The sequence below is a fragment of the Triturus cristatus genome, chromosome 1_2 (genome assembly GCF_964204655.1).
Source record: "Triturus cristatus chromosome 1_2, aTriCri1.1, whole genome shotgun sequence".
In the NCBI taxonomy this organism is placed as follows: domain Eukaryota; kingdom Metazoa; phylum Chordata; class Amphibia; order Caudata; family Salamandridae; genus Triturus; species Triturus cristatus.
Genome location: NC_140580.1, coordinates 926,655,012 through 926,669,136, shown reverse-complemented (window position 1 = coordinate 926,669,136; position 14,125 = coordinate 926,655,012). Strand labels below are relative to the sequence as shown.

Sequence of the window (14,125 nt, the reverse complement as noted above, 5' to 3'; positions counted from 1 at the left end):
TAAGGCTTGAACACTGAAACATGTAGATTTTTTTTTAATGTCTCAGCACATTCGAAATTAAATACTTTTGTGGAGCTTTAGAGGGCCAGTCCTTTCTTTCTAGGACAAGTAGGTGATTGGATGTGTGGAATTACCCCAGTGACGATTGCCACTAGGTAGTTGTTATGATCGTGTTTCCATAGGAAACATATTTTTTGATTTGCTTATATCTTTGGCACAGTTTGACGTCTCTTCACAAAACTCACCCCACACCATAGCTTCTTCCTGGAAAGTTTTAGGGGATATTTAAAGCTGAGGCCGACAAACCCCATTTTTCTCAATCTTTTTCCATAGACACAGCTACAGTTCAAACCACTGACCGGATTTACACTAAATTTGGCAGAAAGCTATATCTTGGTCCAGAAAATGCTTTTCTGTGATTTGGTGTAAATACGTTCAGTAATTTTATAGCAATTAATGTTCAAAAACTTTGTATATTTCATGCCACAGAGGCTGCCACCACATTAACCAGGAAGTCCTGATAGATATATATCTCTATCAAAAAGAAGAAAAAACAAAACAAAACACAAAAGGCGCAGGGTTACAATACCCAAACACCTGGGTCTGGTGGTAGGGCAAAAATGTTTTGGGTTTCTAATTTTGCCACAAATTCAATGAGGATCGGCAAACCGTGGTATAATGAAGAAAAAGTTTTTTTAAATAAGCGCATTAAAACACTGCTGGATAGGCCAAAGCCCAGGGAGGTAGCTCAATGGCAATTTTAGCTGCAGGGGCACATGGTCCCCCTCCCAAAGCCTCTAAGAGGCCCTAGGGCTAATACTTTAATCAAAGGGGGGAGGACCAACACGACCCTCCTCCCAAGCCTAAAAAGGCCCTGGGAATCACATTCCCTGGGGCCAACAGGTTTGTAAAGGGGCAGTGGATGCATGCCCCTCCCCTCCACAAGCTTCTAAGAGGCCCTGGGGACTCCATCCCCGGGGGATGAATTGTGGTAAAATGCGAGGATGGTCATCCTCCTTAAGCACAGGCCCTGGGGCACAATTTATGTTCAAAGGGAGGGGGCCACGCAGCCCCCCTCCCCAAGCCTTAAAAGGCCCATGGAACCCCATTCCCTAGTGCCTGCTCAATTACTCTGCTCTTAGGAGTTGGCAGAGTTCCAGAGAGTGTAGCATAACAAACTAGACTATATCTGAGGGTCTCATCTCTTTTCGCCACGTCAATGCTGTTGGCTGCTCGAGAGGTAGAGCCATTACAATGGGCTAACTCCATCCAATACCAAGGGCTTAACCTAGGTAAAGCTCAGGATGACTAGGGAGGATAATTTATGCAAACTGAAGAATGCAGTACACACAAAACTCAACAACGGGCAAAGTAAAACAGTCTCCTGGCTATGGCAAGTCACAGCTGTTAAAATGCCCTCCTCAAGATACTATACATCGTCCAAAGTATGCCACTACATATTACAAAGGAATATATTGATGAACTCCAGCGCTGGTGCATGGAGTTTATCCGGCGCAGTAAAAAAGGTAGGCTATGTAGACGGCAGTGTATGACTGGGATCAGACAGTGGGGCACAGGCATGCCTTAATCAACATTAACTAGTATTTCGCAACTCACCTTCACTTTTTCGTAAAGTGGACTAAGAGGGACACTGATAAATGAAAGTGCATGACTGACCATTCTCCGAGTGGGGGCGATCTTTAAGAAATCCAGTCCACAGCTAAATCAGACACGAAGGCTAGCTTATATGCCTCTGATCAGAACACCCCCTTCAGTGTCTGGGGTAAAATAGGGATACAGAGAGGCTTGTTCAGATGTCCCTCCCAGTTTACGTCACTAGGAGGCAATAAACATGTCTTGCCAGGACAGGTGGGATTTTCTTAGATGGTAGCAGATGGCTTGCAGAACTTTGAAAGGTATGTTCAAGAGAGACAAATAAAACCCTTTAAGCAGCTCAAAGAAGAGCAAGTGTTACAAGAAAATGAAAGATTTCTCCACTGCCAAGAATGACACTGGGTAATCCAACCGCACAAAAAGAAAGCTGGCAGCATGGACCTTACCTGGTTTAAAACTTTCTTCTCAACCATGAAAATTAGGGAAGAGTAATTTCTAAGCTCTACTAGCTTCTCAATAGGCCCAAACCCAGTAAATGATTCCCGTCCCATGATACATGGGAGGGAGATCTCGCCACCAAGCCGGATCATGGCCAATGGCAGGACACTGTAACCTGAGCAAACACAGTAGCCAGCTATGTTGGAGGTAGAGTAACTCTTGAAAATAGTATTTCACTGGTACAACACTATGACTAATTAGGACCTTTGGGACATCCGGGAGGCTCACAATGCAGGAGAGGATGTGGAGGGACGGGATCCCTGACCCACATTCTTCGGGTATGCCCACAGCTACAAATCTTTTTACATTTGTTTTTTAAAACGAGACATAAAAGGATCCCAATTTTCTAGAAGTCCAGAGATGATTTTGCTGGTGGTCGCCGTTGTAAGAAGTGTACCCCCTTTTTGGCAGGAGGGAAGTAATCATCTCCCACCTGCTCTTGGTGGCAGAACAAAGCTTTCTGTCAATAAGGGATTTTACAGTGGTGCCTGAAGAGGCTCCATGGATGGGAACGATTTGGTGGATCTTGGTGGTTGCAATAATAGCAAAGACAGACAAGGCTAGAGAACGAGATTTCTAAAAACAGTAGGGCTTGCTACTGGACTATCTCACCACAGACTTCCAAAACTGCAAATGCCCCAGGAAATAAAAGCCTTAAATGTTTTGGAGGAATCCAAGTGGGACTATTATCACTCAAACAAAAAAAACAAAAAACGACACCGGAGTATAACAATACTGTGCCTCGATTTGCAGATAAAGACCTCTTTATTGATTTTCATGTAAACGGGTGGAAAGCAGCTACCCAGCTGCGACAATTAAATTTGAAGCATGATGAATACAATACCACAGGATCTGTCGACCGAGGCACTGGCCATACTCCTGAAGAAATGGTACCAAGGAGCAGACATCATAAAGACCCCCGCCAAGAGATCCTTGGCCACTCTTTAGTGTCCTCAGTTCCTGGACACCCCCCCCCCCTCCCCGCCAGAGCCCCTCCTTCAAGACATGTCATCCTCTGCCTGATGCCAGGGTCCCAATAATTTATATTTTTTGGGTTATCCACGTGCAAGATACACCATTTCTTCATATCGCAAATTACACATATTGATTGATGGCTTCCTGTTGGTAGGGATAAACTAGGGAGAGGGGTCAGAACATGGGGAATGTGTTTTCTTCTTTCCTGCTTTTTCAGATGTTATGCTATGAAACCGCAATAAAATGTATTTAAACCTAATTTCTAATGGGACATTGGAAGGCAACTGGTAGACAATTTTTCAATAAAGAATGTTCTTCTCTGCAAAACTGAGCATCAAAGGTAGAGCTGAAATACACAAGTTAGTGTCTACAAAACGCCTGAAATGTTACAAAGTGGCTGCTTGCTGATTTCGTCCAAGGGCTCATGGTGCTAAAAGGCCATCAGCACTGACACAGCCCTGTATGCATGTAAGTAGCTGTCTTTAGGAGGAGGGAAATCACATGGACTGCAAAAAAGTCCAACTGCAGAGAGAATATCCAGCGAGAAACAGAAATCGGACTCATTTGGGCTACCATGTAATCAAAGTCTTTTTGGTTTCTAAAGTCCTTCTTCTGATCTAAACAGACCTTTAAAGCACGAAGAATGTAGCATGAATGGGAGAGTACAAAAGATAGAAGTAAGGAAGAAAAACATCAAGCCTCATCTCTATACTGATAACAGTAGTATGACGGAAACTCTGGCTGAAAAGGAGGATAAGCTCGAAGGTCCTCCTAGTTTTTAGGTAGAACAGCATAAGGCTGCCCAAAAGAAAAAAATTCATCCTGCTAGTTGAACTGATGGCCACAAAAAAAATTCTATTTATCCACTGACTTAGTGTTCAAAGCTTGTGAACTGATGCAAACAGCAGTAATTAAATTGAAAACTAAGATGGGACAACTAGGGACATAAATTGATGTGGATTAACAGAGCACTATTGCTTTTTGAAGTTTATATACAAGGCAATTGCAGCAAGAAATAATTTGCAGGTCTCTGGAATGCCTGAGCTAGTAAGTTGAGAAGAGAAAAAACAAAAGCAACCCTATAATAGGTGGAGTTCCTCCGCCATTCTGCTCACCCGCCCTTGGTCCCTTGCACACAGCCATGGCCCCAATGGGGTCTATACGCACCTGTCCTGGTGACTGAGTCGGATTTCACCCCGTCGAGGATCGGCAGATGCTGGTTGGGAGCCGCATGCCGTGGTTTTATCGGCGGTTGTACCCATTCCCCCCAGCTCCTCATGACAGCCTCTGCCTGTGGGACAGAAGCGGGGGCTGTGCGAGACTTATTGCGGGCATTGGGCCCCGCATCCCAGTTTCCGGGATGCAACACATGCATCCCCTCTGTGGCTGGCACCTGCCTGCAGGATTGCCGTGGAGCCCGATCGTGGTCACTGGAGGCCCTTGAAGTGGCGCCAATTCCCCTGTGCAACTGCATATACCTTGGTGCCTCAGTCTTTTTTGGGCCTAGATGCAACTCCACATACCAGTTGTGGCCTTCATTTCCCCTCATAAGGTGCGACTCAGCCACCCGACGGACTCTCCTCCTAACTGCTCATGCTGCCCCTTCAGGCTCAGGTGCGTAAGCAGGCCGAAGACATGCCACTGATCTCTTCACTCAATGCTGACTGGCTGGCTGGACTAACATAGGACACTGGTTGGGTCGACAACATCGTGGCAAACTTGTTCCTTGTCCATTTTCCCAGTTGTATCCATTCTGGGGGCCTCCTGCCGCGCTCTGCCTCTGCTGCTCATGCTGTCCCTGTTGCAGCTGGGGGAAAGCAGGCTGAGTGCGCGTCCTGGCAGGCATTCCCCGACTATTGCTATTTGCATCAACCAAAAACAAAAGAGGGAGTGAAGAGGAAAAAAGGTAGAATCATACTCCCCTAAATCATACAAGTAAACAAACAGATTCTACCTATTTTTGGAAAAAAATATATATCCTTCCTAATCTAGGCATTCTATATTGATGGTGGGAGAGAGTGTTAACCCAAAGAATTGACCTGGGAAACACCGTGTTTTCAATTAATCCTCACACACCAAATGTTTATTTGGTGTCATGCTTCATCATAGGGTCCTTCCTGTCCAGCTGCGGGACAGGGCGTGCTGCGACCTACGGAGACACGGGAGCACTTACTTTGTGAAAACCTATGTGTGGTGCAATGTGGGAGTGGTAGGGTCAAAAGGGATTAGTGGTGCAAGTTAAAAGGTTACCTGGCTAGTGGAAAAAATATATTTTATTACTGTCCCTAGATGGTAATATTAACAAGCATTGGCATAGCCAATAGGTCTCGCTTTTGGGACCTTATAAGTATTTAGTTATGCAGCACAATCTCCTTGGTGCAACAACATTAACTGTTGCATGGTTAAACACTTATAAGGTCCCAAAGGCGAGACCTATTGGCTATGCCAATGCTTGTTTTGAAGATGTTAATACATTCCCACATATAAGGACATCTATGGTATAGGCTGGGCTGTTACATATGGATTTGCTTCTCATTATTGCATACTTTTGACTAGCTGTGTTAATTTATACTACAATGTACATACCTTTTATTGAAAATTGACTTAAACTTGAGTTAACTATCTGTGTGGAACGTGTGTTTAATTTTTGGAAAAAGAAAATACAAATACGATTAAAAAGAAAACGTTGATGCCCCTATTGACTGTCGCCGCACGCGCTCCCTCCTCCACCCCGTAATCGGTCGGGATTTGCAAGGGATTTTTTCTTGTCAACTACCTGTATTTTTTTTTACTTTACAAATATGTATGTGTGTCAGGACGTTTGCAAGCTTTCGAAAAATAGCAGAAGAAAACGTTTCGCTAAAACTAGGCCTGCACGGTGAAATTGAACCAAGGTGCTTTTTAGGTGGTCGGTTCTGTTGCCAAAAGTTGTTTCAGAAATTTCTCTTGTAAAACTTCCTTTGTGTGGACAAGTTATATTCCGTAAAAGAAGTCGGGCGAAGTTGGTAAATGAAGTATTCCACGGTCGATTAGTTGTTCGCTTTTTTGTGCGTTAGGAACGAATTGAACCCCACGTGGTCCCGTCCAAGTCTCACGGCTCCTTCCCTGCAGCTATTTATTGAGGGTTTTTCAGCTCAGAATCCCCACACGGGTGCATGCACAGCTTGGCTTATTGTCACTAGTGACAGTATATATTCAGATATTCTATACGTAGATTATAAATACTATATATTTTCACTCTATAAAATGTCCCTTCTGTGGCTCAGCACTTCTTATAGTCCGAAAATGACGCACTCATCATGGCCTTAAAATTATGCAGCACTATTCGGCTTATTGCTTCGAGCCAGGGACACAGCACCTCCAGAAAAGGAATCAAGACAGCGGTGCTGCAGGGCCATCTAGCAGCGGTCAGTAATAGCAAAACGACTTTAAAAGCTCGTCTATTCTGGCCTCCAGAGCACTTCATAGGCAACATAAAATTTTGCATGGTGTTGTGAACTTGCCCCGTTCCTGAGGCGAGTTTTTTATGTGATTAAGCAGGCATGCTTCGAGAGATATGAAGGGTGGGGCTGGCAAATGCCAAATTACTTCAGCTTCTTCTGAAAGTAAAAATAAAATCACTGTTGTGTAGAGGAGATAAGTGTTACCGTTCGCCCCTGCCTCGAGCCAAGGCGTTCCACCCCAGGAGGGGGCAGAGGCAGCGACTGTGTGCAGACTTCTTAACACAGTACAGTTGTCCTTCTTAGAATGTGCTTGTATTGGTTAAATTTAAAGTATCATAAACTTGGGTTTCACGTCATGAGGCGCTTCAGCGCTGGATGCTGCCAAGACCTGTGAGCAGGTGGTGTTCTCTAAAAGGGCACATTCGCCTCCCATGGGGCTTTAAAAATGTAAAAGTGAAAAAGTGACCCGACGCTGTCTGCAGATTCAGACAGAGTTCTGTGGGAAAATCGCAGCTTTCAGCCTGTGTCTTGACGCTCAGTTAAGCTCTTCTGTGTTTTTGTGAAGACCTTTTCAGCACAATTAAATGTAACCTGCTGTGGAGGGGTTCACTGTGCAGTTAACAGGCTGTGGTGGGGTTCTCTGTGTAGTCATCGAGTGAAAGGAGATGAGGATGACACCGGAGAAAGGCGGAGAGGTGTGCCAACAGGGAAAAAGAGTAGGAGTGAAAGGAGGAGGGAGAAGCAGTGAGAGGGGAAAGATGAGGGGAGACGGTGAAAGGTGAGCAATGGGGGGGGGGGGAAGCGGGAAAGTAATGAAGAGTGACAACACTAGACGGGGTGGGGCTAGGAAACAACAATGAAAGGTAGAAACGTGTGGCAGAAAAAAATAAAGTATCAAATGTAGAGGGCGAGAGAGGATCAGCAGTGAAGGAGAGCGACACCTAAAGGCCGAGAGGAAAGCCAGATGGTGCTGCGCCTGAAGTGGCTAGTGTGAAAGAGCAGCAGGGAAGTGGGCGGAGAGGAGGCTCTGAGGGAGAGCGACGGCTAAAGGCAGAGAGGAAAGCCAGATAGCAGCTGCGCGCGTAACTGCAAGCTTGATGCCAGCAAAAGCGTGTGGTAGCACTTTTAAAACCCACGTACTAAATGCCTCGCCTGAGACAGCGCATGCGCTGGCTCAGGCGAGACCTAAAAAGGGGAACGGAGGCGGTGTTCTTTCAATGAGATACCACCTCACGGGTCAACATGTTTCAAAAGCCATCCCCCTGGCTTTCTTGTCAGGACCGTGTTTGATCCCTAGTCCACTCATGCATTAATTGATTAATATCATGGGCCTGTCAATGTAAGCCACAATTTATGCTATTTAGATAGGCATGCAAACCATACCTAATTGGTATCCATTTCCAAAATACTCTGTAAGGAAGAAAACACAGGAGAAACAAATTTTGCTGTGTTTAACACATCATCATCATGTGGAAAAATTTGGGTGGGAAAATCCACCACGATATATTTTTCTCAAAAATTGAGTACCACACTCGTATTCTATAATGGGTGCTGGTTTGCTCAAGGCTGGTGTTGCCAAATCACTTTAAAAACACACACAGACTTGTAGAAAACACACCGTTCAGATTGATGGTTTTTTTTAGAGATGTGTCATGTACATACACCACACACTTATTTTGTTTAGTTATGGCCAACTGTGCAATCGCAATTTGTTACATACATTATTCTTGTAAAACTATAGCTCCATGAGCTTAGCACGGAAGGGGAGGGCGCCTGTAGTCAAACACTGCAGGAGGAACAGAGAAGAGATTTTTTTAGGTAGTTAGACCTCATTCGTTTGTCATTGTTGTAACAACAAACGGCTAAAAGGCCAGCCTAGCCTTTACCTACATCATCAAGGCTGCACACTCGCCGGATAAATACCTTGCCGTGGCTCCGTGGAACATCTACTGAACGTTCGTAACCGCTATTTACATCCCGCTAGAAGAGAAAAAGGCGCTTGAGAACACTAGAGCGTAACCTTCTCAAAATGGCCCCCGTTCGTGGGTCATTTGCATTGGGATTTTTTTTACTTTGCTTCCTGTTATACGAACATGTATTTATATAGACTAAATCCTAGATGTTCACTTTTACAAAAATGATACTTTAAGCCAGGTCTTTTAAAATACAGCCTATTGCAATGTAGCGATGCCGATTTTAGCCAGCATATGTTGTTGATAATTACTTGTTGGTGCACGCTTTAAGAAGTGTTGAGAACACTAAAGCGTAACTTTCTCAAAATGGCCCCCGTTCGTGTGTTATTTGTAAAGGTATTTTTACTTCACTTCCTGTTTATGAACGTGTATTAAAATAGATCCTCGGTGTTAGCATTTGGGGGGGGGGGGGGGGGGGAATGCTAGTTTGTGTCAGGTTTTTATAAAATGCAGCCTCATCCAATGTAGTGATGCCGTTTTGTGCTAGCATATGTTATTAGTAAAAATTGCTCAATGGTGCCATGCCTATAAGTGAAGAAGGTATTTGTATAACTTTATTGTCCCACCACACGTGGACACCACCATACTAGATCCCGTTAGTTGTGTTTGCATGGTGATGATTACTACTGGCCCCAGGGGATTTCATCATTGAGACCTGTATCAAAAGTCCTACGGTGGAACACCCATCGCTATTCTTTTTCTAACAGAATCCTCTCGTTCGTCACATGCTCGATTATTGTCCAGGTTATCTCTTCGTGGGCATGGCCTTTCTCTAAAAAGTGGGAGGCCAATTTAGTAGTGCTTTTCTTACACAATGTTACTTTTGTGTTCCCCAATTGTGCGCAGCCTCGAGGCTACAGTGGCGAATGTGGAAAATGGCTCTTGACACAAACGTTTGCGATTCATGGGCTTTCCTGAAGGAGTAGAGACACCCCCCATTTGGAAACCTTTATCGAGACCCGGATTAAAAAAGCATGGGTTTGAGGGGGCCCCGTCGCCCTGGTTTGTGGTGGAGGGGGGCACATCAGACCCTCACGCAGCACCCTTCCCCTGGGGCCATGCTGTGCCCCGTCATCATCAGGATACTGAACTTTCGAGACCGAGACGTCATTCTCCAGGAAGCCCATACTCTAGGTAAGCTCATTTTTCAATCATCCCAAATTATGATCTTCCCAGATAACACAACATTGATGTGAATCCTTTGAAGCGGATAACCAGTAGGTCAGGGCGATGTCTTTTCAGTAAATACTGCTCTTTCAGGCGCAGCTTAGAGTCGACCACGGACCTGCTGCTAGACAGTTCTCTGACACTCCAGAGGCTGCCTAGGAGTGGGCAACGAAACAATGCACTCTTCAGCGATACAAGCCCCCTGACGGAGCTAACCTGACAGGTCATGACTCACTATGTTCGGAGGTTACCTACTTCCAGACCCAAAGGCACACTAAATCCAGGGGATGGCAGGGGTGGCGAAGACGCTCTCCTCAGTCCTCGCAAACTGACCTTGGTGGGACCCGGGTGATGGACTAAAGGCTCCTTGTCTCTCCGGCGTTTGGTCAGGCCAGATAGACGCCTCTGACTATGGAAGCTTCTTTGGAGACCAACTATGACCCTCTACAAGTATGTACTGGCCTTGGACCCACGGTGTGCTCTGATCTCTGGTTACTAATTCTACACAGGAGGAGGTTCACCTCAAATAACCCGATATGTATATTGTCTATTTTGTTGGCAGATGTTGGGCGACAGATGTTGCCTGGGTAGAAGTGTGGGGGTAGGAGGGGGTTGTTGATCTTGGGGGTGTTAAATGTTTTCCATGTTTTGTTATGACTACTTCCGTATTTGTCTTGTGTCATTTAGTGCACTGGTTGAGGTGGACTCACCCACCATCTCTCGGATCCATATGCTACCCCTATGAGTTTATTCTCTCGTGGAATGTTAACGGCCTGCTGCATCGTACTGAGTGCACTAGGGTTTTAAAATGTATCTAACGTCATCAGACGGGTGTCACATTACTGCAAGAAATGCATTTGATAGGTGCTCTCTGCCCCTTCCTGCGTAGATATGGTTATGACCGTGTGTATCACTCCGGCTTTAGTAGGGGGTCTAGAGGAGCTGCAATCCTTCACAAAAGTCTTCCACTGGTGATTACCCAGATCCAAATCTCCACATGGACACATCAGGCCCTCCTCGTGAGACCACCAAGCCCACTGCAGGACTCTTGATTCCTGGGTGGAGTACCGGGACTTGCGATGGCGAGTGTGGCACATACACAAACCTCTGCATCAACGAGCAATCAAATCAGGAGTAGGGTGATTGCCTGAGACCTGTTGCCTGGTAAGCTGTCAAGTGAGATGTCAGTAAAGCTCTGTTCTTCCTGGGCCACTCTGAGTGTACTCTCTGAACCTAAGTGTTGGTTAGGCTGGTGTTGCGTCCCCTCTTGTGATTCCTCTGCGACTGCCACTAGGCCTACAATATTACACCCTAATGATGACCTCGATGTAATTTGCATGTCTCACCCAAAGGAGGTCGGAATGCGTTAGTGGTATTAAGTGAGGCGAATGGATAGAAGGGTGGCTGGATAGATGTATACAAGAAGGGTGAAAGAAATCCTTCTAAATTGCTCGTTTCTCTGCTCAGCAGGATTAGAAGCATACTTCAAGCAAGGGATATTTACATTTTCTGGATACTCCCTTAACCCCACAGATCCATGTTGGTACTCTCCCTTACTTGAGCGGGGTGACTGTAATTATGAAATTCTGAGGCTTCTGAGTTATACACTTAATTATGGATTTGCCTACCTGCTACATAATCCCTCATCTGCTGTGTGATCTCTAGATTTTAACAAAAAAAAATGGTTTTTTAGCTCAGACGTACCAAATGTTAATAAAAACACAGCAACATGTCTTACTGCGAAGTGGAGAGTCCTTTGCAAGGGTTTATTGGTAGTATTTTAGTTGCTTATTACTATACTTGGGTATTACACTAGTATATTAAACTAGTACTAATGAGGTGAAACATTCGCCCCTGGGCAGTATTAACGGGTAAGAAAGTGAACATTTTGAAATGTACTGCATTATTTCTTTTTCTTGCCGCGTAATTTAGTAAACACTGCCACATAACGTGTCCTACCCTGCAGCATAGTTCCAGGGATTCTGGTTGTAAGGCCCTCACAAAGTTAGCCCCCACCAACCCCGCCTTTGTAAAAAACAAAACTAAAACTGACCACCCATCGCTCTCTCAACGCACATATCCAATCACCTGAGTATATGAAAACTGCTCCTCCTCCTCCATTATAAAGTTCAAATGTTCCCTCTCCAGCTGCTTGAATCACCCGCTCCGATGGCGCGAAGCGGTCCGAAAGGACTTCTGTGAGGGCACGAGCTGTTGTGATGGGGCGGGCACGCGTTCGTGATCATCCAGCTGCAAAGCCTGTAATACCGATGCATGCGCGCGCAGAGGACTGGCGTAGGCAGTTCCGGTCCTCAGTGGGCGTGCCTCCAGAGGCGGTGCCTAAAAAACGACAGCCAATGCGGAGCCTGATAATGTGTTTTTCCTCCCAAGGGGGTGGAGATATTGTGTCATTCTTAGGGGCGGGGACTCTTCGAAAGGACACAGTGTGTGCAGAAACGTGTGACTAAGGCGGTCAAATACTAAACGTACAAAGGCACGCGCAAACCAATGACCGCCCCCTCCGGTAGCGTCGTGGTAGCTTGGAGCTGCTGGGCACAGGTTGTGTAAACTAGGAAATGAAATTGCTGTTATAATTAGACCAATGAGCATATATAACCATGAATCTGGTCACCCTAGCTAAACTAGAAGAACCTACTTACATTGCCTGGGGCTGCCCTACTAAATTCTCCAAAATGTGGGGTAAATGGTAGGACCACTATGGTTTTTCTTCTACACTAAGATCTCTGGCGAGTGCTGTCAGCTGATTTTCGAGGGAGGGTGGGTGTGTGCTCGTGAAGGGGATAGGAAGTGTGTGCTCGAAGCACCTTTATTATTGTTTCTGCCCTCCTTTGCTTTTTGTAAACATTACCATTTATCTGCAACTCAATACAATCTGTGTATCACAAATTTTCCACACGATGGCGCCCTAACTTCGTGAGCTACATCGTAAACTGGACGCAGACCTAAAATTGCACCTTTTTAGGTCTCGCCTGAACCAGCGCTTTAGCGCTGCTCTTGCGAGAGCTTTTGTAAAAGGGGGATCTGGAAGTGCAAACTAGTGCTTTTCAGGCCTCCAAATACAGTGCATGTGCGCCGGGCGCGCGCACCATTTGGCAGCCTGAAAAGCACTGCCTGATCACTTTCGCGGCCGCTTTGATGTCCTCAGTGAGCCGCGCGGCCACTGAGGACATCAAAGCGAAAGTGATCACCATTTGCCACCCCCTCCCTTAGCCCACTTCCTGCTTGTTCCCCATGTTCCCTGATCTTTTTCACTGGGCGTGAATGATTTACCTCCCTGCACCATGCCTCGCTGCCTCTTCCTGCAGACACATAGGTTGTGTAAACAACCAATTCCATTTGCGTTGGCACCTGGGACAAGCTGAGCGGTATTTGCCCCTGCACTTATTACAAACGAACTATTTGTCCATGTGTTTACAAACGAACTATTTGTCCATGTGTAAATTACATGTGAAGCAATATTTGTTCACAAATTTTCAGTACCCGAAAATGTTCACCCAAAGTACTCCGTTACTCTCGAACTAGGTTTGCGCTCTACAAGCGCTCTACATACATACATAATGGAACTAATTGCCCAGAAGTTGTACACAAGGCCATAGAAGGTCAAACTGCAGCATCCGAGTCCATCGGATCAGTGTTTTGTTTGCAATGATGCATGCCAGTCTCTCCCCTGTGCCCTTCAATCACATGTGAGAACTGTCGCACGAACAGCAGAAAAACACAAAAGACATCACCCGACGACTGCTCGGCAAAGGCCTTCCAATTGTGCCTACCACTGCAGTCAGATATCCATCGCCACGCTGCAGCTGCGTTCAGTGTGACAGGAGCACCGCCACAGTCTGTGAACGTCTTCAGCACTCTTGACCCTCCCCCCACCCAGCTATGGTGAAACAGTCAATAAAAACGCACAAAAGCTTATTTTCATTGGCAATCTCTGCTTCGGCTGATCAGATCACTGCAGTCACCTAGCTAAAGGCCCATTGCCTAGCTGACCCCCCCCTAAACAACGGGGAGGGTGCGGGGTTAGCATCTGTTGGTGACTGATAACAGAGCTATTCTTAGCTAGGAACCCCCCCCCCCTGCAATCACTGAGCAGCTACCTACGTCATCGGCTCATCCTCAGTGGCAAATCCCCGAAATGTCACATTCACGCGCCTCTTCTGCCTGGCTGCTCCTTTCTGACATTCCCATGGCTGCAGGCGCAGGAAAGCATGAAGGAAGAAAGCAAGCAAGGCTGGTATATTGGAGGGAGGGGAGCCAGCCCGTCGCACACGGGAGCTTCACGGGGAATCTGGAGATGTTCGGAAGATGCTCTTTTCGTTATTTTGTTATGTTTGTATTCAGAAATCGCACAATTTTGTCATGTTAGCTGATTGTTCTGCTGTTTCTGTGTTATGTGCACACTTTGAAAGCGCCTCTTATGAAGGCGGTGCAACA

The 14,125-nt window shown here is 45.9% G+C and overlaps 1 protein-coding gene across 1 annotated transcript in view; it reads right to left on the bottom strand.

Annotated features, from left to right (window-relative positions):
* Window positions 1–11,934, bottom strand: part of CENPS (centromere protein S) — an 88,086-nt gene extending 76,152 nt beyond the window's left edge. Inside the window, exon 1 of the mRNA XM_085609833.1 lies at window positions 11,759–11,934. Coding sequence (XP_085465959.1) covers window positions 11,759–11,791 — 33 coding nt within the window. The 5' untranslated portion in view covers window positions 11,792–11,934. The remainder of the gene's footprint in view (window positions 1–11,758) is intronic.
* Between the last annotated feature and the right edge of the window lie 2,191 nt (window positions 11,935–14,125).